Source organism: Lepisosteus oculatus, chromosome 12 (genome assembly GCF_040954835.1).
Source record: "Lepisosteus oculatus isolate fLepOcu1 chromosome 12, fLepOcu1.hap2, whole genome shotgun sequence".
In the NCBI taxonomy this organism is placed as follows: Eukaryota; Metazoa; Chordata; class Actinopteri; order Semionotiformes; family Lepisosteidae; genus Lepisosteus; species Lepisosteus oculatus.
The window spans coordinates 1,495,563-1,519,431 of NC_090707.1; the positions used below are offsets into that span (position 1 = coordinate 1,495,563).

General features: G+C 37.7%; 1 protein-coding gene across 4 annotated transcripts in view; it reads right to left on the minus strand.

Annotated features, from left to right (window-relative positions):
- LOC102685206 (low-density lipoprotein receptor-related protein 1B) overlaps positions 1–23,869 on the minus strand; it is a 461,586-nt gene that overhangs the window by 236,468 nt on the left and 201,249 nt on the right. For all 4 annotated transcript variants that reach the window (XM_015358626.2, XM_015358625.2, XM_015358624.2 and 1 more), the window contains 5 exons: positions 14,223–14,445; positions 11,593–11,779; positions 10,723–10,866; positions 8,776–9,012; positions 7,976–8,156 (listed from right to left, as the gene is read on the minus strand). In XM_015358626.2, coding sequence (XP_015214112.2) covers positions 7,976–8,156; positions 8,776–9,012; positions 10,723–10,866; positions 11,593–11,779; positions 14,223–14,445 — 972 coding nt within the window. The remainder of the gene's footprint in view (positions 1–7,975; positions 8,157–8,775; positions 9,013–10,722; positions 10,867–11,592; positions 11,780–14,222; positions 14,446–23,869) is intronic.

The window sequence follows — 23,869 nt, forward strand, 5'->3', positions numbered from 1 at the left end:
ACTTATTTTGTTTGCCTGTATATCAGTATCCTTATTTTATTTATAAAAAGATAAAAGATGTAAGAACTGAGGAAAGGGGTAGCTATTTTAAGATTTCCCTTGCTCTGAGGCGTTGAAGCCTCCATGGAACACTAGAAACATTCCAGGGCAGCTGTTTTAATAAGTCAATATTATGCATGCACAGCATAATGAATAATGACAGAAAGTGTACAAACTGAGTAACTTCAAACCATAATGATCCATTTTTATACTCAAGTTGAGCCTGTTTATCTATTCAGACAACAATCACTGTTATTAATGTACATGTACCACATAAGTACTTTTGCTCTGTAACTTGTCAAGAGCATACCATGGTTATCAGATAAACTGTAATTGGCTGTCCACAACAGATATCAAAAAATCTGATAAACAGGGAGACTTGAACACAGGGAGTAGGCAGTTCCTGTAAAAATGTTTTGATTGAACGCCAGCCCTTATCCTACATATTTTTGTGGCCAGCTGGTCTTTTGTGATAGGAGTTTTTCTGGCAACAGTACACATAGCTACCCCAAGGCATCCCAGGAGTGTTCTAATAAGGACAAGTCTTGAGGTGCCTTGCAGGGCATGGAAGAAATTTGCGGATTGCTTGCTTTGAAAGAAACAAAAGCCTTTTTTCTATCCCCTGTGGAAATGCACTGTCATGTGGGAAATACTCAACCATGGTGACGATTTGTTAACACCTGATGTGCACCTGTGATACAGTGATGAGCTGGTGCATTCGTGTTGTCTGGCTGAGGAACAAGTACAGTATGTTGTGGGTTATTTCTTTGCTTTCTATATTAGTCAACTCACACTGACATATACCATCTATGGTGTTGGGGGTGGAAGGTAAAATCTACCGTATATAACTAGCAAAAAAATCTACTGCCATCTCTTGAAATTTGAAAGTATTATTAGACCAGATACTAAATGTCCCTCAACTATGGCAACAAAACAGTTTGATAGAGTTGTTTTTTGCATGGTGTCTAACAAGCAGTATGGCTGCATACAATCAAGATATACAGTATACACCTGAACTGACTTCATATTAGTCTTCATCCATTACAGGTTCTTAGAAACTCTGACCACAGAAGCTAACCCTCCTTTGATAAGCTTCCAAATAATGCCTGAATTTTTGGTTATGCCCGTGTATTGGAAAACCCATAAACATTAACAGAATACATATTTGAGTAACTTAATCATATCCTGATGTATTCATGACTGAGGAGTTTTTAGAAACCCATTAATAAATCACACATTTAAGCACCAGCTTACATTAGATGGCTCAAGGCATTTCAGCATATTTCAAACTCACCATTACTCAGGAAGTGCATCTTAAGAGACTTTATTCATGAAGATCTCAACAGAGACACAATCACACTGCTACTAAAGCAAACCAACCACAACTAATTCTGTGAGTTCTTTATATACCGTACCAAACATTACTAATTGACCCCAATGTGAAAATGTAACTTCTAAACCCTTCACTAACCATCTAATTAATTAACAATTACCACCCAGTGAGACTATTTACAGATAAAAGACCCTTTAAATGGGCTCTGGTGGTACTGTAGGTCATCTGATAAAACAGTTTTCTCAAAGATCAGCCTTCCACAATGTGATATAAGACACTAAAACTTAGTAGGTGGCTGGAGTACAATCTTGTATTTTTTATACCATATTTTAATTTTAAATGTTTCTTTGCGTTTCCAAATATAATCTGAGTGGTACTAAAAATAATGAAATGCTAATGGTTTAAACAATTTTTTGTCACATTTTAAGAACACATATTCTTACCAAGTTCAATAGAACAGCAATTTGCAAACAAATATTTGTTTTAACTCTTAACATTTTTCATGTTTTTAAATTGTGCTTGGGTGTTTTTTTTTCTCACATGGGGACTACAAAAAGTAACCAGACATTTACAAATACCACCATGTGGAGGACTGTTAAGATTCTGTCTTTTACTGCTGTCGAATCTACATCACAGTATATGGCCTGCATTGCACAGAGTAAAGTAATTCCATCTCCATATTTTCTTCTATGCCATCTTTCTTATTACAAACACACAGTTTTGTCCATGTCTACTCACTTTCTCACCCCAAAATGTTATGGATAAAATTCTAACAAAAAACAGACTTGCTTTCAATGTCTATTAACCTGAAATGAAGAAAATAGAGTGAATATGATTGCCTCTGTGAGAAAATGTTTTACTTTGGGCAACTGTGAAGTAGTACTGTGAAGTAGTAGTGATTTCCGTTTGCTTAACAACACATATGCTCTTCTACAAAAAGAACAAACTGAACAGCTTGAACTATAGTTTACAAATGACTAAAAAAGATAAGTGCGATTATATGCTGTACACAAGGTTGAATGATTTAAAATTGATTTGTTTCAGGATATTTTGTAAAAAAATAACTCCTCAGCTAGTGAGAAAGTATCTTCAATGATGTTTACTTTTGTCCAGAATGTACAGAAACAATCTTTTATGCTTTAAACGTCATGTTGAACATAAAAAATTAAGAAAGGTCATGTATGGAAAACACGCAAAGATGACGTATTATCAGCTCATGAATTCTACCATGTAGCATGAACATAGCCCTTTGATCTACAAGGAACCTGTGAGCTGCATTTTGTTCTACTGGATTCATAGATTTTTTTCACACCCACTGAAAGTGATAATGAGATTGGCCTCAGGCCATCAAACACAGTTCATTATTGCCAACATTAATTTTGTATTGAGATACAAATTATCTACTACCTATATACATTTCCAATACAGCCAATAACCCAGAAGGCTAGATGTAGAGCAAATAAACTTTTTTGGTATTTTATAATGGGATCAAAATTTACGCGCAAAAATAGATTATTGTGAAAGTAAGTGAAACATGACAATAAATCAATGCACTGTGATTACACTGTTTCTTTGCTCTAAATCCTTGTTATGAATCCAACCCCCATTACATAAGGATTATGTTGATGGAATTCCCATTCTCCCTCATAGGTTGTACCATATAACTGAATTGCTTGCTGATGTCTTCTATTACCTGGTTTCAACTGATTAGTTTTCCCAATAAGTGCAGCTACAGTATGCAGCATGTCCTCCTCACAATTTGTGAACTAGTGAAACATCACAAAACAGACACCCTTACAAGCAAAATTACAATATCATGACACATACAGTACTGTACATTGAGAGTTTGCTAATTTATAACTGCTTTTCTAAGAATCTATTAAAGTGCAATTCGTGTACTGAATGTTACAATGTGACACATAGAGGTCTACAAGTATTATCTTGATAATTTCCTGAAAGTACACTTAATTAAAATTGAAATTCAATTTTAGTCCATCTCCAACTTTTCTCTCCTGATGACCATCTGTATGGAATAGCCTATAATTAACCAACTCCTGACATCCATAAAAACTCCTGGAAGAGATAAGAACAACACACTGCTGTACAGTATATGAGATCACTGAATCACGTGTCATGTTCATTTTCTGCACTACAAGACAGGAGGTAAAGTATCAGAGCTCTTTATGTTAGATGGAAAACTCCAAGCCACCAGGCCCTGCTTATACTCAATTGTATCTTCCTCCCAGATCTCTCAGGTATAGACATCTAATGGCATCACCCCTTTGGCAACTTCACCATAGCCAGCACTTCAAATATGGAACCCAGAATACTCTTAATGATCTTAATGTCTTTTTGAAACTAGAATGTATGTGATATCATATCACCTTATTGTATATTTATATAGAAATATATGCAGAATTTGAATATTTATATTATGTCTTATAGAATGAAAATTCATAGAAGCATTTACAAGTGTAAAAATAAAAAATGGTGTTTGTATACAACATCGACTGTATATGTTTTTATTTGGTAAATAAATATGTGTCTTTATACTGTAGGGCAATGAAGTATGTTACCCATTATTCAAACTAAAGGCTATTTTTTGTATTAATATATACAATGGCCCTTCATAACAGATAAAAGATAAATCCATATGTTAGCCCATGTGAGAGTTTAAACCAACTTCATCAGTGAGAAATGTGGTCTATTATATTGATCTTTGAAAGAAACATAACTACATATCTTTTGTGTGAATCAATAAACTGGATCCTCTGTGTATAACATAATGAAAACCATCGTTAATAGTGCATATGGATCTTTTCTGCAATTTTGCCTACAGAGCATCCAAAATGCCTGGGAGGGTAATGCTGTAATAATTTATACCAAAGCAGTACCGGGGACATTGCTAACACACCCCTACACAAACACATCTCTGAAACACAGGGTTGGTTAGGTAGGGAGAGTTTTAGATGGGGAGAGGGAGAGTTTTAGATGGTAGCCACGGCTCTGTTGGTTTGCACAGCAAGCAGAGAGAAACTCTAATTCCCACAATCCTCTCCCGCCAGAAGACCCAGGAAAGAGGTAAACAGTAATGGCAAAGCAGGAGCAGAATTACAGCCTCTTGCTGTCCTGATGCTGGAGGATGTGGCTGCAGCACAAAGGGACAGAACCTCCTGTCATCAGCCAAAGTCAGGGAACGAGAGGAAGCAGGACATGAGAGTGAAGGAATGAAGGACAGTCCACCTCAGGGAACAGTAAGGAAGCACACAGTAGCGACAGGGAGCTGTTGTTCCTGTGAAACAGACAAATGGAGAACTTCTCATGCTTACTTTACTCTCATGTGCAAATTCTTTGCATTCTTAGACCCTGCTTGTTTCAATGGCGCATTATATCAGTTGTAGATATTGTGTCAATGTCAATGTCATTATTTTAGCAAATTCTGTTTGCCTTTGATCAGTTATACGTCCTCCCTGTGTGTTGTGCTAGCACACAGTGTCTTGCCCTGGCAGCCTGCTCTTCCCTGTGTCAGTGGGTGATGTGGACAGCCAGCCTGGGTGAAACTGAGCTGTGCACTCTAGTGATGACAGGTTGAGCACACTGAGCTTCCATCCTATAGTCTGCTCTTTGATTATTTTGTACAGCCTACAGTATGCAGACATAAATGTGAGAACATTTCTTTTGTTGATTTCCTTTCCTGGGACAAGATGCTCTTGGTAAAAAAAAACTTTGGTATAGTAGTGTTTTTTCTGGTTGGTTTAGTCTGATTTTTGTGTTAAAGAGTTCATCATGTTCCCTCCACTCTGCTTTTTTGTAATGAAAGTGGGTCTGTCTTCTTTTTAGTTTGGGGTTGATTTTGTATATCAGTATCTATATCAGTATATCAGTATCAGATGTGTGTGGTTATTTACATTATACTGAAGCTGGTAAATTAAAATAAAATTGAATTTTAGATCTGGACATTTCAAATAGCACACCACAGTAGACTCCACAGCTCACAAAACGTTGCACAGAAAGTTAAATATTTTACCTGAGGCTATTTTTTTAAACACACAGGACAGGATAAAAGTATTTACTGTACAGAACAGTATGTGTACCAGTTTTTTTTTCTCCACAGGCATAATCTTCTGCCTGGAGATGGTCTGTGGAAGCTGGAATATTACTTCAGAATGATTCAACAGAGCCCATTTTTATTATTATCTTAAGATCTACCATCATGCCTGTTGGTTGTAGTAGCATTCTGATGTTATCATTAACTAAAAATACAGTATAATGATAATCCCGGGAGTGGTGCCTTTAAGCAGCAGAGCCCTCAGTGAGAGTGAGATACATTGCCTTGGCAACCACTTCTGAGCGCTTTTCTAGGGTTAATCAGACTCAGCTGTGGGACTGCTTTAAGAACCGGGCTCCTAATTTCCCTCGAAAAGAGGTGAAGCAGGACTCAATCCTGAGCTGCTGCAGGAGAGACGTGGGAGATCACATCCAGGGGCTCGTCAGCGAGAGAGCCAGGGGCGCAGCTGAACAGGAGCAGGTGTGAGGTGCAGTTAGGAGAGCGTGTCTGCCCCACGGGTGAGAGAGAGAACGCCAACGGACCCCAACGAGGGGAGAGTAATGAAAGCGGCACTTCTGGAGGGATCCGGGGATAGTGTGGAGCCTTAAACCTGGAAGGGACAGAGAAGAGCATCGGTCTCAGAGAAGACTGAGACTGATGGGAGAAATGGACCCTTACATGAAAGAGGAACCTCGGGAGAATCAGAGCTTAAGGGGGCAGCAGCCGGTTTTGATGTGAGAACAGGGCTGTCTGGGACAGAGCTTGTAAGTTTGGCGAGTTAGTGTCCGTATGAGCATGATCAACATGTTTGGAGCAGTACAGGGACCCTCCCCCTGGTCATATAAGGTATTGGGGGAGAGAGTGGGATCCCATTAGCAGACCTCTGGTGGTGAGCATGCGGTGGCATCACGGATGCTGCACAGGGTGTTGAGGCGCAGTGGTGGCACGGGTGTAAGGTACGCCAGCAGCTGTGTGAGTGAGTCTGCGGCAGGGTCTGGGCACAGGAGGAGATTTTCCAGTAGCTGCAGAAGTGTACACAAACTGGGGCACGAGAGTGGAGAGCCAGCTAGGCCATGTGTATGGTCTGTGGATTTTAATTAAGGAAAAGTGTGTTGAGTCTCAGCATGGAGTGACGTGCGGAAGAGGCTCAATTTGTTAGCATAGAAGGTCTCCGTGCACGAGTGAGGTACTGGAGACTGAGTGAGTGTGAGACCCAGTCTGGTGTCATCAGGAGGATGGCGTCAGCAGCTGGAGGTGTGGGTCTGAGGCTGGCTGGTCATGAGAGGACAAGAAGCTGTCCTGGACAGGAGGGGCAGGAAGGTCCATGTGTCTCATCAGGAAGCAGGAGGCTCCAGTTGAGTGAGAGGGTTCTAGGATCATCGGAGAGTGGATCCTTTAAAACCTGGAGTCAGTGAAGGAAGTGCTCAACGATATGAGGGACCCAGAGACATCTTCGTGGAAGGGTTTGGCTTTTAGGGCACGAATGGAAGATGAAGTTTGTCGAGCCCAGGAAACCGTGAACTAAGGGATCGGCAATGTGATACACCTCCGTTAACAATCTCGGAGGAGATTTGAAAGGATAACATGCATGAGACAGAGACTCTGCTCAAGAGTCTGTAAGCCGAGAGTCAAGATACATAAATAAGCGGCACCACCTGTCAGGGTTGCCCCCATGAGGGGGCCATGGTCAGATCTACTCTCGTAGGAGTGTATATTAAAACAGTATACACTGAGACAGTGATAAAAGAGGACTGTGAAAAAATTCCCCAACAGGCTCGTGTCCAGAGTGGTGGACATGCCTGTCCATGCCCACATTGGTTGCCACTACCCCCATGACATCACAACTGTTGAGATGTGGTTATGATGAACAAAGTTTGACAACAGCTGGAACAAAAGTAAAATATGCCATTTAATATTTTCTTTTTACTTTACTGATTTTATTTATGAAACACATGCAGGTAAGGGACTGTGAAAATATTTTCCTTATTGTTCAGTGCAGAGATTTTGTTTTTGTATCACCTTTCATCCAGAGAAATAATGATGAAAAAGGGATCATTTTAAATTATCTAAGTATTAAGATTCCATGGAAACCCAAAGGATTGAAGCAGAATGTTCTGCCTATCTTATATATAATATGTATAATCAGAGTTCTTTCCAGTTCTGAACATGTCTCAGGTAAGATTAAGCACATGAAAATTACCATCAACAGAATCAAATATGTTAGTTTCACCTTTATTGCTTCCTTTCTTGCTTACTTTCAATATATATTTTTACAATATAATTCATTGACAATAAAATTCAGCTACTTAGAAATTTTTCTCCATGGACTTTAAGGTAGACTGATTTCTTTGCTGAGTTTGACTGGCTCAAGCTATATGCATATATAATAGCAATTTACATTATATTTAATTTCAGATCAAAAAGATTATATTTTTTATTGACTTTAGCATATGTGCACAAACCTATGATATTTTTTATAATCCTTAGTTTATCACAAATTTTGTGAAAAAATAATTCAGTCTCCATCCCTGTCAGAAATTGGTTTGAGTACATACCCATTTACTGGGTCTACCACAATGCCTCTGGGGTGAGACATGTCTCCTTCTAAAAGAGTTTTCCTGGTCTGGGATGCCTTCTCCAGTCGGGCAACACTGATGGTTTTTCTATAGCCATCATTTGTCCAATACAGGTTGTTTCCAATCCAGTCCACTGACACCCCTTCCACGTTATCAAGGTCTGTAAAGGAATATAGAGGTAAATACAGTAGATTAAATTAATTGAGCTGCTTTGATCATCTCTGCACAAGTCACACTGACATGCAGTAGATCAGTGTCTCTTCTGCCCGTTCTTTAAGATACGCCTGAAAACTACTTTATATCAGCAATCTTTAGAAAAAAAAATACATGTACTGTAACTGCTGCTTAGAGAAATGCTTGAGACATTAGAGGTCAGTCAGTTTCAGAAAAGCTTGCAATTCAAATCTACAGTACAATTCAAAGGACCCTTCACAAGACATCAAAGATTATCTATACCCCTTATATTGATATAAGACAAGATACATTTATTTTATGGACATTCCAATGTTTGAAATATAAAAATATAGAATGAATTACAGTATATATGATTTCCATGTATAGCTGTTACAACAAATATACTGTATAAGAATTAATTAACACAATTTGGAATCCTTTGAGATAAGAAATGCAATAGAAATGCAAGCATAGTAGTAGTTATAGTATTGTTGTTCTTGTTATGATATTTGTTAATTAATTGAATTATTTTTCTTTTTCATGCTCCTCGAGGATCATCCAAATTAAGAATATCAAGAGTATTTTGAGGTTCTCAAAATACTCACCATCTTTTAGTATTGTTTCTCGTCCCGTTCCATCGATCTTCTGTCTTCCAATTAGAAAGCTGGTTGTGTCAGCAAAGTAAATGTAATTTGTTTCAGCATGGAAGTCGAGAGCCCGTGGATTAACAAGATCCTCTATCTGAATCATGTGCTCATCTCCAGCTTTGGTATTCAGACCCATTCCCCGAATAATGCCTGGTCTCCCCTTTCCATAAAAAAGGAACATCTCATTCTTGGGTTCTGCAGGAACAAGATTACAAAAATAAACAAACCAGCACAAACTAATCTTCTTTACACTGCGTAGTGTCATCATCTAATTAATTGGCATAATTAGCATTTTTTATTCAACACAGAAAATTAAACTCTTCAGCAATCAAAATGTATCTAAAGCAAGAATACTAGCTAATTACATTACCTTAATTAAAACAAGAATTAGTTCCGCTGATTAGGCCCTATCTAATTAATCATTCTTTTGTTCCAAATGGTCCATGTTTCCAAGACAAGGCAGATCAGAGGATATATGTGTTGAAGCCAGAGTAAAATGGGCATTTATTATGCTGTAGACATTTAATTTTACAATTCATTAGTAGCTGGAAGAGATGTTGTTTGTATTGACTGCAACATTCATTAAATCTGACAGTGAAGAGTGCCCTACACAGGGCCTCAGAAAGCTGCTACTGTCCAGACTAAAAGACATAAATCACAGATAGACTGCTCCTGCAGGGTCCCAGAGCATACAGTAAGAATATGAAAAGAAACACTTGGATCTGTTGTAGCAAACACTAATAACCTCCTCAAAGTCCATTATTCTGAAAGTGCCACCCAGGAGACCAATTTAGTCAAAGTGAAACCAAGACCACAGCCTTAGTTTCCTACATAAGGGCAGCTCGGTTTCCTCTAACCAAGTTATGAGTTGAAGATGGGTGTCTTATGATTTGTGAAATAAATACTGACAGAAATCTCATAACTCTGTATGTACACTTTCATGAAGTACAGGAGAGGAGAGAGTAGTGTTAGTGTGACAAATGTGGGAAACAATGGTCTTAAGGCTTCAGTTTATACAGTACCTTTGAACAACACTCTTATTGGCCAGAACTGGAGTTTCTCCTTCTCCATAACTTCCCTTACAAATCTGAATACAAATTTAGGTTACAAACCCAATCATGTGAGATGGCAGACTTTTCAGGAAAATTCTTTATATAAGCAAAAATAACTCATGTCTTTGGCAAGACTGGAATCTTCATTGCTGTTAAATTTAAAAAGTATTTTTTATTAATCATCAATCCTTTTTGTCTTTGATCAACGTTTTTTTTTTATATATGTCAACAATCAAGGAAAAGTGTGTAATGTCATGAGGAAATATTTTACATTTTGTGATAAATACAAAACAGGACTCAGTAATAAAATACTATATTCATTAAATATTCTGATTATGAATAATATCTCAAGCACCTAGAAGAAAACCAATGTCACAATGAAGAATTAAATAAAAACCTTTCATCTTTCATGACTAAAGAGAACAATATGATTATATCAAAGATGATATTATACTGAATAACATATTATACCAGCCCTAGTATAACAAACTACAAAACAACCTCACTGGACATTATTGTGGTAAAGCTTGTATATCTTAAAACATTTTTAAATAAAAGAGATAGTGCAAAACAGATTTATTTTTTAATAAATGTTTGTCAAAACGTATATTAGTAATTATTGTTTAGACACTGGTACAGTATATGCATGGTTTCAATTCCTGCAAAAAAAAAAGATTGTGTAAAATTTAGCGTATGTAAGCATGTATATTGTATACAGTGTAAACTGTACCATCCTTAACACTCTGAAATTCAGTATACTTGCCAAGGAATTAAGGAGCACAGTATATAACACACACATATGGCAGGAAACGTTTCTGTGCTCTAGAGGTAGAAAACAGGAATATGGACTGACTTTTGCACGACTTGCCATCACTTCCCAGGGCGAAGCCAGTCCTGCAGCGGCAGGTCCTGGATTTGTAGCTGCCACTAAGGAGGCAGATATGTGAACATCCACCTGGCTTCCCAGAAGGGCTCACCTCACAAGCATGACTCCTGACTGCAACCAACAGAGAGAAAACAAGGACGTTTCCTTAGCTCCAAACACACAGCCTCCTCAAACTGCATCAAACACAGTCGGCGGGATAGTACACTGGCACTATGTTTAAAGTTCCTGCATCAGAAAATGTTATTTGTACCGTGAATTTCTAATGGTGTTTCCGCTTTCTTTTTTATGGATAAATGAGAGACTTTGCTCTGCTTGATGCCTACTGAGAAGTTCTTAAAATAATAATGTATAAATCTGGGTTATTAATAAAAACATATTTTTGGCTTTCTAGAAGTAATAGGAATCAACATTTTATTATGTGATCAGAATTTTATATAGGTTCTGCAGCTAAGAGATACCATTCCAAGAGAGGCTTCCTTTAACATTTCTAATTATTTTCTTCTTTGATCTTTTCTAGACAGGCAGCTGATAATCTTTGTCATAGGTGAAAATGAAAAATGTGGGTCAGCACCAGCCACAGAAAACCTTTGCTGTTCTGTTTCCATCAAAATCCAAGGTTTTGCTTGAGGCAGAGACCACACAGAGAAAAACAGGACATTTTAAGAGCCTCTCAGACCTTCAGAACTTCATGTGAGCACTCTAAGATCAGGCACATTTGTGCCAGCAGTTTTTCAGTCATGTACCAGTATTTTATATTATTATATTATTTATATTATAATCTCAGGCAGGCAATCTTAAACCTCTTATATAACAGTACATTATGTGTTTGTATTTTACCTGCTGGTTGTGTCAGCTTGTGGTAGACATGTATTACTCTAGAGTTTTCCATGCTGGTTAGAGTTTGGACATCAGTGCTATTGAACCGGTTTATCCTTAAAATGTCCACTTTATTTCCTTTAGTGGGCTCCAAACGTGTTGCATACAAGAAATCCTCAAAAAGTGTTAACCCATACAGATAAGCCACCTGAAAGAAACAATAAAATGAATTAATACGGTAAAATAAATCAATTAAAATTAAAAGTAATACAATTATGACATATTTACACACCTGTGAAATGCCAACTTCAGAAAACACAAACCAGCCCCACTTATATGAAGCAACAGTGTGGAGTGGTGGATTAGGATCTGCACTTGTAATAACTTGCAAGTACAAATAACAGGTGTGGAGCTGCTCTTGTATGCTTGAGGAAGCTTACACTGACAGACCTAAGGAACTGAACCTTTATAGTCCTGAACAGTGACAATTATGAGGAGACCCAACATTAAAGTACTGAAACTCCTCAAAGGCGCTGACAAAGTCAACCTAGTGGGCTTCTTCAGAAGGAACAGTAAAACACGAACCAGCACAACTGGAAACTACTGTACATGGAAGTCAAATTAAAACTGAGACGCACATATTTACCCAAAGATTTGTGGGACTATAGAACTAACACTCAAGGTGTTGAAGCTGATACCCTTGTTTCCGTCAAGTAACGGCTGAATGAGATCCTTGGATCAATTAACCACTAACTACCAAATGAGTTTGATGGGCCAAATGGCTTCCTGTCATTTGTAACCTTTCTAATGTTAAAACTTTCTTAAGGTAATTGACTCGCAGCAGTAGGATACCCAGCTGTGTAATTGGGTGATGTACAGTAAGTCACTTTGGATCAAAGTGTCGGCTAAATTAATAATAATCCAGTAAAGTAAAGGGCTCTTTGTTGGAAGGTTCCACATTCAATCCCCTACTGTGTCACCATGTGCTGTCCTGAGCCAGCTGTTATGTGTTGATATGTTTCATTTTAATCTGCTCGGTGAGAAATAAGGGAACACCTGGGCATATGAAACAGGAAGTCTGAACCCCTGATAAACCAACAGGCCGCTGCCTGCTGGAGCAGGAGAGGAGAGGAGAGAGGGGTGTTAGTGTGACAAATGCTGGTAAACAATTGTCTTCAGGACCCAATTTATACCTTTGAGCTGCACTCCTATTGGCCAGAACTGGGCTTCCTCCTTCTCCATAACTCTCCGTTTAAATCTGATTACAATTTTAAGTTACAAATTCAATTTGCAAGCTTAATCAAGTAATTGCACAAATACTCATTAAGCCTCTCTAAAAGCAGAAATTCAGAAAACAACAGTAAAATGTCCATCTTCTGACAGGTAGACATATTAAAGAGAACTTTGGCCAAAGATCACTGTTAAAAATGTCAAAAAGTCCAGAAAAAGATACCCATTTATAAATATTTGGGGTGACACGTTGGTTTAAAGAAAGGTATCACAATCATAAGACAGGCTTTCAATAAGAAACTTCTGTATTAGCAGTACCTGGGCATAGTAACTCCTAGACACAGCAGTCCCTAAGCACAAGTGGCCCTACTAAGATCACATGACTTCATACAGGAAAAGCCCCACTGCTGTAATCAGGCCTGCACCAGCTGGACTGAAGCAGGCAGCTGCCCAGGGCCAGGTGATTACACTGGCCTGCTGTTTGTGTGGGTGCTGGTTTCAAAAGCACAGGCTGCCAGTTAGAGGGCAGTTGTGCTTTTCAGTGTTTTGTTTTCTAATGAAAGGATAACAAATTTATTCTTCAGTGAATACAGTACATCTTGAGTGCAAATCCCCCCAAAAATGTTTGCAAATTCTATATCCTTTTTCTCGGCCTAAACCACAGAGGTTCTGAAATATGCAAATTAACTCTATAAACTGAAATATAAAATTAACATACATTTGAGAACCTCTTAGTTTTAGTATTTGATGCATACTAATTCTTGTACTATGGTTTGAAAAGAATTAGCAACATTTTACTGTCTGCCTGATACTGTAATGAGTCAAAAACACTAAAGACTAATATCAGATAATATATATATATTATTATTTTTTCTTTAAGAACACCTGCAAATATAATGAGAGTTACTTCCATTTGTATGCTCTTTTCCCTTATCACTTGGGGAATAACTCAGCGAAAAGGTTCTTGAAGCTTTGAATAATAATGTTCTTGTTCTGTTCCCATATGATCTCTTTTTGTGAATACTTTTGAAGAGGATGTTTCTTCATTGCCACAACACATAGTAAGAATTGCAGGACAGTTCGTTGGGATTCCTCTTATCTGTTTGGTTGTTAACTTCATTAAAACAAGCTCTCAGCAACAGAAAGAGAGACAGTGCTTTATTCCAGTATATCTATAATTTCAATAAGCAGGTGTTCCTATAGCACCTGTTATTATTGAGAGGTAGCAGCTGTCACTCAGTGTAGAAAAAATCTGCAAAGGGACTGGAATAGGAATATGTGCATTCCAAAGGGTGGAAGAAAGAGGTCACAGGCTTTCATGCAAAAATATTAGTTCTTTGGTTTATTTTATGCATTTAGAATTATATTTTCATATTCCACAGAATATAGGTAATAGTAGTAGTAAATTACTTCATGCTCACCTGCCTTCCTTGAATGACAGTATGTCTGTTTTTGCCATTATAATCTACCACCTCAATATAGTCCAAATAAACATCTGCCCAGTATACCAGTTTCTTCACCAAGTCCAGAGTGATGGCGGTAGGCTGTTCGGTTTTATAACCCACTATCCCCGTTCTGTTTGTGCCATCCATGTTGCATCGCTCCACTTTAGCGATGTTTCCATAGTCCGTAAAGAAAAGCTTCCTGCAAGAAAACATTGAACCCTGTTTATTTAAATAAGTTGTAACTTGCAAAATACAGTATATGTGGCACCTGTACCCAGTATTAATAATCAGCTAATCTTTTTTCTATAAGAAATAATTTTCATGCATTGCTTGTTTTAAAATAAAAGTCAATTTAAAAAAGTACTAATATATAACCACAGTACATTTTGTAGGAACACAGGGAATTCTGCTGATGTCAACAGGCTCTTTAGCCCATCTGTGCATGTCATGGATATATCACTGTATCAGCTAAGCAGACAACAGACAGTACATCTCTATTATCTTTGTCACAATATGTAAATAATGCGCTTAATCTTTTTTTCATTTTATCTTACTGTAAATAACTGTAGGATTTCTATAGTACACTGGCTGTTCTCTCATAGGTTTAAATAATAACAATTTTTACAAAATAAAACAGAACCTTAAAATGTAACTCAGATCTGATAACTAGAAAGTGTTCTAAGGACTACTTTATTATCAACACAGGATTCCTCAATCTACAGCTTGAACATTCAATGCTGAACACTTATGTTCACTCAAGTGCAAGCAAATATTGTTTATAGGATGGTTAGGTTTTTCATTATTTTTTGTAGACCAGTACTAGACAGCTGTGGGCATAGGTCACCATTACCACATATAAATGTCAATTAAAACTACTGTCCTAGTGTTCAGCTGTCTGTGTATTTTAAGACTAATGATACAGTGCTCAGTAACACTTCAAGCACAACATTAATAAACATTAGTTATTAAACTGTAGTTATTCTCAATTATACTTTTCTCAACTTGTATAACAGAACATCTGTTATATGAATATACAGTAACATAGGTCATCCACTGCAAGTACATATTGTACTGAAATTTGCCCATTTTAACTTTTATTTAAATATTAATTAATGTGGACATATGCATAGATGATTCAATTTTGTAATTAAGAGTTCCATTAAAAAAAAAGGAAAAGACAAGACCAAACATCTCTATTGTATGGTAATGTTTTTAATATAATTTAGAGATAGGCGGGAGCTGTAAAATCACAGGTAGTTTATGAATTCTTCATTAGTATTGGCCATACCTACATTATTTACTTCCTCAGTGCAACAAGTTTAATTACGCAGATGCACACTTTTTTACCAGATGCGTACAAATATCTTCAATGTTAACAGATGCATACATAAACATTTACAGGCACAGATGTGTGGTTAAAATTTTATTTACTGAAATGAGAAATAGTCTGTGTTTTAACAGTGTTTTCATAGGGAAAATTCCCTTTCTGCATTTATTAATTCCCTGAACACTTTGAACTTGTACTGTACACATACTTTCTCTGGGATCCAGTAATATCTGTCCTGGACTAAGTTTTATATGATGATGAAAAGTTCAAAACATTTTGAAAGATAGAAGAAAGTGTAAAGTACTTTGTACATTTTCCAGATCACAGTATGAATTGTTTGAAAATGTGTTAATATTACCCATAAAATGGGTCACTGCATTTCGGATTACAAATTGTTTTGCAGGATTTTTTTAGACATTTTCTTTGCATAAACCATATTAGAATTCAAGCAATATTTCTTATGAATGTTACTACAGAATGAATTAGGACTAGTGTCATGTCCTGTCTTATTATGTTAAGTAACTACATGCATATCATCCCAAGTGTGATTACGAAGGGTGAGTTTATAGAATTTATTTTCTATTTATCATAGAAAAGTAGCTAACAAAATACCAAATAAAAGTCATCTGATACTAATAAAATAACAAAAAAGTCACCAGGTTCTTAAAACACATATGTTAAATAAGTATTTTTTTTCATTATAATGAATTATCAAGGTGATCACAATCATAATGTGTTATATTTTTCTTTAATGGTAATTTTATAAAATCCTCAGAATAAAACAAACACCTTAAACAGCTGAGTAAATTGCTGAAATATCCTTAAGGTGATTTAAGCAAGTAAATACTTTTGTATGCCACAGGCCTCACAACATCTCTCTCATTGTTTCTCTCTATACTGAAGTGTCCAGCAGAATGAATGATACTTTTACTAAAAAAAGTCTAAATCTCTATTTTAAGATGTTTAGCTTAATATTTCCTTATGGTATCATTGCAGCAGAAGCCTGAAAGCACTGAAACATGCAGGATAAGTACATGCAAATAAAGTCTAACACAAGGTCCATCTCTTATTGCAATACTGGCAATACTGTATATTGCATATCAAAAATTAAATATGTACAAAGTAAAAAAAAACATTATACCAGGCCTTGGCATTAATTATTGTTGCCTCCTCCATTACAGTGGTTACTATGCAAGAAATACCCCATATACTTCTCAACCAACATATGGATGAACGTTGATGAGGAGCAGTCTTGGCAGAAACTATTAGTTCAGACTCCTGGGGCCAAGACTACAAACATTAAATTGATTAGTTATTCTAAAAGGGCTTGATGAGCAGATTCTTAATTAACCGAATAAAAGCGATTCATATTAGCTTTTTCATTGAGCGTAAGTGCTAGTTTGCACTAAACTGTTTAAGGGGAATGCAGTATTTTTTTGTTAACAAGAACAACTTCATTCTGCCACATACAGTACATATTGTAAGTCTTTATGCAGAGAAGAAGCTGGTGAAAGCTTGACATGAACATTTCCTAAATTACATTTTAGCAAAACAACCTGCCAATGGAAACCAGCATTAATCATTTCATAAAACTGTTCCTCACTCTCAATTTGAACAATTATTTGTGATAAATTCCCTTTCCATTCCTCCTACTGGCCACCTACACAACACCCACCCCTGTCCAATGCCCTCTTACCTTTTACCATGAAAAAGCACTTAAGTTTAGGGGAGTGAGGAGGATTTCAAAACTGCCTGAATGTGTGCTTAGTCTTTTCCCTTTGTTTCCCGTTGTGCCTGGCTTAGTATAGTGTATCTGGTTTGATCTTGCAGAAAGCTTCCTCTGCTTGCAGAAGATGATGATGCATTATACACACTTCACATGCTACAGTAGCAATGAGCTCTATGTCTGAGATATACAGTATCACCCTCCCAAATGATGGCCTTGGTTCTTTTATGTCATATATATTGAATATTATGCTATTTAATACAGTTTCATTCTTTAGATTTTAATCTTCATTTTAATCCAATGGAGCTGCACAAGATGGGCAGTGTAAGCAGGACAGCAAATTGTGCCTGGCACACTAATAAAAGCTGACAGCAAAGATGCAGGAGATAATTATTCTGTGCGCACCAATTCAATAAAAGAGTAGGCTTTGAACTTGACCATTTTTGGAGGAAAAACAAAAACCTTCATCAGCTTGGAGCTGACAGAGCAAATGTAACTCAGCATTGAATACAAATGACTGTTTTCAAACTCAAGCACTTAGTTGAAGTGGGTCTCTAAAGTTAAGGAAGTATGTTGTGACTACAAATGACCACTGGACTGTTGTGACTTTCTGAATGTGCATTGGATAGTTTTCAAAATCTATAATAATTGTTTAAATGATAGATTAACATTTTCTATTACAGAACCAGATGTACAATATAGCAATTCTCACTGAAACCCATAAAACCCACACACATCCTCTTGTATACAATAATACAATACTATTCTATGCATTGGCAGAACACTCCACTCTCACTTATCCTAGGCTGCACACTAATCAAGACTGCACTGGCAAAGTCATTGAGATCACACAAGAACATAATAGGTAACATTAAAAGTCTATCTGACTTTCATTCAGCTATTAGTATAGTCGGACAACCTGAGGTGTCATTATCAAAGTCACTTTCCTTAACCAACCTTCAAAAATACTTGTCAGGTCAACCCATGAACATCAGCATTCATGTTGGCATAATGTTCACACCAATACAAACTAAGGTCCCCTTCTGCTGAAGACAGACTGAGAAAAAATGTTCAAAAAACTATTCTTGCAATCCAGCGCTGGTCTAGCTGACACAAAAACAGGTATAAATTGGTTGCTGTGAGCTAAAGTCAGAATGGCATGTGCATGTTCTGAAAAAAAGGTAAATGCTAGAAAGAATCATAGCAGGCATTCTGTGAAGGAGTGGGGTTGTACTGTATATTGTCCTCAGCCTTGTCAATATTATGCAATTAAAGAACCTAGCAAATTTCCCTTCATATAACAGTTTTTAATAGTATGGCATGATCTTTTAACAGCAGACACAAAAATTCAGACATTGCTTGGATGCAAGAAAATAAATCTGAAATGAAATATTTCAAAGATTTGCTGATATACAGTATATATCCCATTACAGCTGCAAGATATGCTGAGATGTGATGATGCTCCTCTCAGTTTCTTTAGTTTTCACTTCACTGCTCAAGGCGCTAAAACCTTTTCTGCCTTTTTAGCCTCTGAATGGTATAAACAAAACCAGCTGTACTCGTGATTCTCCAATTAGACCACTGCACAGAATTTTTTTTTTTCACAGAACCCATGAATCTAGAATCTGGTAGAAACCTAGCTGGTGTCACATACGCTTTACATGTAAGTAATGTTACTGCTGAATCATAAAACTGAAAATTAGGAAAATTACTCAGAGGCTACAGAGGCTCATGATCTATGCTGGTGCTCAGGCTCCAAAACCAATAATGAATTTGGCAAAGTATGAACTATATTAATGTACATAAAAATATAAATTTAAAATTTGCATCAGAATTTTGTCTCTTTGGAAATCACCTAGCCTAAACAATTTAATGTTTAACAGGTTTCTTGTGGACAGAGAATCATCATTCACTCTTTTTAATGTCACTCCCTGTAATTTTACAAAGCAAGCTCAGAAAACCTTAACCTCTTATAATGAGCATTAACACAAAAGTTCCAATGAAATATTTGTGGTTTTTGGCCTCAAAAAGACACTCATCTAAATTTCCCAGGAACAGCAATTCCCATTTCACCTTATTGCTTTCAGAAAACATAATGCTTGTATAGTTCATAGTTCATATAGTGTCAGCACAATAAAAAGCAAAAAAAAAAAAAAAGAAAACAAAAACTGAGTGTGAATCGAAAGTGACTTTGGATTAAAATAGATATAAATCACATGTGTTATGTTTTCCACCTTTGTTTTGTGAAGCTGTTTATAATCAGTGCCCACATCTCTCCAGTATGTCAGACTGCTGTTGCAGAAACAGTCTACTCTGCAGAACCACAGTGAATGTGTTAATATTAAGTCAAGGCTACTGAAGCTTTTTTTAATTATACATTTTAAAGACATCTAAAGCATTTCCCACAGTTTAATACATGTGAACATAAACACAGATATGGACAAACCATACATTGCCTAAAAACGGCAAAAGAAACAAAAAAGCAAAATTCTAACTTACTTCAGTTGCTTTTTTTAATAATGGTTAGCAAGCCAATGTAATTTTGTCTTCAAATGTTTTGTCTGCTTTGGCTTGTTCTGAGAGAGTATGGAAAGCTGTTGTTAGATGAGGTATTTACAGGAGTTGTATGTGCGTCAGGCTTAAAACATGTATGGAGTTACTTGCTGCTGTAGTATATCCACATTTAATTGACTGAAAATGGCACAATTCAACTGTCAGTTAAGACTGAGTAACATTATAGTCTTTGTACAGGTAAATCATAATCATAATAGCATGCTTGGTGCTTACACTTACAGTACACTTACAGTTCTAACGTAATTTCTTCAGTCATCTTTCGGACTGATTGCCACTATGCAATATCTGATGAGTTTTTAATTCCTAGAGGTTCAGTGTTCAGAGCGGTACATTGCAACCCAGAGGATTTTTTTCTTGAATACATGGATGCATGTGATTGGCAATGCAGAGAAGGTGACAAAGTACAGTACATTTGTGATTCCCAACAAGAGCTATGGTGCCCATAGGGAATCAGAGCAACACCAATGCAGTGGCAGGCTCATGTCAGGCTGGCTTGGGCTATTGCGCTTGGTGGAGCCTTGCTTTCAGATCCCAGCAAAAACAGAAAAAACAAAAATCACATGGTCAGACTTCTTCAAGTTTCAACTGTTCAAGTAAGTGCTAATAATATTACAATAATTCTATCATTATCATTATAATAAATGGGTAATATGTGTACTTCCAAATAAAGTCATACTGTACCAGCAAGCTTGGTTAAGATATTGTAACGATGTCCCTGTGCATAACAGGGATCTTGGCTGCGTGGGCTGAGGAAGGTCTTTTTTAGCTCAGTCGGCAAGACACCTGTGTTCGTGCCCATGCAGTGAAGGATGAACTGGGGTTGGAGTGGTGAGGGCATAAGCCCAAGAACCTGAATCTGTTGCAATTGCAATAGGAATCAATCTCATCTAAAACTATCTACAAGTGATAGCACCCTAAGGGTGTCTAGATGTATAAATGAATGACATTTTAACATGTTTTAATATAAGGAACTGTGAAAGAACATGGCTGTTAATGACAACCAAGTAGTAAATGCAGGTGAAGGGATGTTATATTTTTCAGAAAGTTTCAGAGAATAAGTTGAACAACCATGAAGAGAATATTTTTCCAAAGAACACAATTAAATGAATGTTCGGTAGGGATGACAACAACAAACAACAACCAAGTTCAATCAGACTCGCTGCCTACACTTTGCAGTGGATATTCCTGTTTGCTTCTCTGACGCACAGCCTGATCTCGGTGAGGAACAGCTGCTCCCCATGTCCTCTGCGTACCAGAGTGTTTCATCTGCTGCCTTGCCGTCTCAGTTACTCACTTTTCAATCTCAGCCAGACTCATCTAGAGGTCAAAATTCCAAGCCTTTCCGAAGACTGAGATCTGCCATTCTCATCCTGTCTTTGTCGAAACAGCCAGCGTCACAACAGACATCCTGTTATACTGTATTCTCCTGCTAAACAAAAATCAGGCTGCTCTGGACGGGATTTTGCAGGATTGCAGGATTTCAAAATGCAGGATTTTGAATCCTTTTGTCCCATTATCATCTGGGCAGAAGCACAACATCACCAAACTCTCTGCTAATACAAAGTTCTATTCATGATGTACATCTAGGAGAATTGCTTCTTGCTTCAAAGATATACAATAAACAAGCTCTGGGCTTTCAATAAACCTCCGCATCTCCTGATGTCACCAGCAGCGCTACACTCCAGTCCAGTGCAAAGACCTGAGCTCCCAAAGCTTCTCCTTGCATTTGTCAGACTGTTTCATTTTCGCCGCCTGTATTATTCTTGTGTCTGTGTTGTGTTCACATTTTCTACTGTATGTGTAGACTATGCTTTGAACAGCAAGCAGGGAAAAGAAAAAATAAGAACGAAGGAAAAGTAATGTGCAACTTTTCCAGCTTCTCACAAACCTGTCTAATTGAAATTCACCTAAGAAAGCTTTTACCCTCCCCAAAGTTTAGAAACAATCCGAGGCTATTCAGCATGCAACCGCATCTGCTGATGCTGATGCCCACAGCAACACAGAAGAGCCTCTGAGCCACCGTCACTGCAAACCCCAGAACCATCCTTTCTGCCTTCTTCCTGTGCTCGTTTCTTCTTCCAGCATTCTTTCTTGGTCTATACAGTATCTGTTCTCCTGGATTCTGCTTCCTCTTGTTCTCTTTATTATCCTGTCTAAACTCACTCCTCTGAATCTCGAGCCCCACGCTACATTCTTTCCTCCATGTTCTTTAAATCAGCCCTTTGTCTCTTCTGCTTTCATTCCCAGGCATCCAATTCAGCCCCAGGTTCCTTTACTCTCTGTCCCTGCAGCTATTGACACTGTGTCCTTGGCCACTGGGTCTGTCCAGTGTCCCACCTCCAGCTTAGTCAGCAGTTGTCTTATATCCCATATCCCTGTCTTGTTCATGTCTCTATTCAGGGCCTCCATTGCAGCCCCAGGTTCAATGCTCTTGTCCTCTGCTGCTTCTGATGCCACCTTCTCAGCCACAAATCCGCTTTGGTTTCACTTAATATCTGCACAGGTACTGTAAGTTCCAGGCCATTGCTGCTTCTGGATCAGTGCAGCGTCTTCTCAGTTACAGCATAACAGCTGGAGTCTGGAGCCGTAGCCCATGCTCAATAAAATGCCCAGTTGTCCAGAGCGGGGGGGGAGGACGGCGTCCATTAGGGTGGAACCACCAGAGGTTTTTTTCTCCACAGTGCCCACATGGACATATTGAGGGGTCAACAATGCATTCAGTCCTATTTCAAAGTCCATAAGAAACCCAGCAGTTAGTTCCTTACACTTCTCTTCATGTGATACTAAAAGTTCACACGTCAACAGATTTACATGCTTCAGCATCTCCGCTTCCATTACATCTCTTCCATTTGCCTGGCAGGCTATTGTCAAAGTCAATGGTTATAGAAGGCCATTGTTGTTTATCTTCATTTCTCCTTCTAACCATTCCTCCAATTTATTTGAACAGTTTCCAATTTCCATTGCTTCTTTTTGGGGGCACAACTGGAAACAATGGGTTGTTATCCATTCAGATAACGTTGCCAGTTATAATCAACAAAGGAAGATCTTCTCAACTTATCACGATTCCTCAGCCATCTAAATGTCTTTCACTTTAGAATCATTTCTAATTATTGAAACTCGCATCCCAGGTCAATTCAATACTATTGCCGACTTCTCTTTCTCGTTTCCAGAGTTTAAGATCTTAGCCCTGGATCCCCATCCACTCCTTCCTCATTCAGATCTTGCATTCCCCTGAATCACCTTTTACATCACTACCTCCATCTGACTTTAAATACTGTTCTATCTGGAGCAGCACCACTCACCCTCAGTTCATACTGTTCATACGGTTACCAATACTTCCACCTCTCCTCTAAGATAACTTAAGTGAAAAATCTGAAGTAGATCTGGGTATGACCAATTTAAGTTTAACTCAGCCCTTAACCTCTACTCCGTCATCTTCAGGTTTGCATCTCACATCTCCTGCTGATCCTCCTTTGCTACTGAAATGTCTCAAACTGTCTAGTAACTGTTTTTTCTCTATAAGCCACAAGAAGTTCTTGTAATGTCTGGATTGCGCTGAGCAATTCTGGCCATTCATTCCAAATTAAAGCTGCCTCCTCAGCAGCTCATCAACACATTCCTATCTTATTAAGCTACTCCACTAGGTCATTGGAAGCCTCTTTACAGTAAACTTATACAGATACCCTTAAACTCCTCCAGCTTTCAATCCAACTGCTGCAACACCCCACAGTTCAAGCCATACATCGCTAAACACTTATTTCTGCGTTGGTGGTTTGGGGTCCCGCTTGGTTCTTTTTGGTTCTTGGTTCTTTTGGGGGTTCTGGCCCCCTCATCCTGTGGCCAGGAGGTCAGCCCTCAGTCAAGCAGGTTAAGCCAAATTTTCACAAAAACAATACTTTCAGGGCACTTTATTCTTGGGTGTTGTTATTCCTAGTGGATTCATTTTTACAGTATTATAACAGAGGCTGTCTAGCTAAAAATGAACACTGCTCTTGG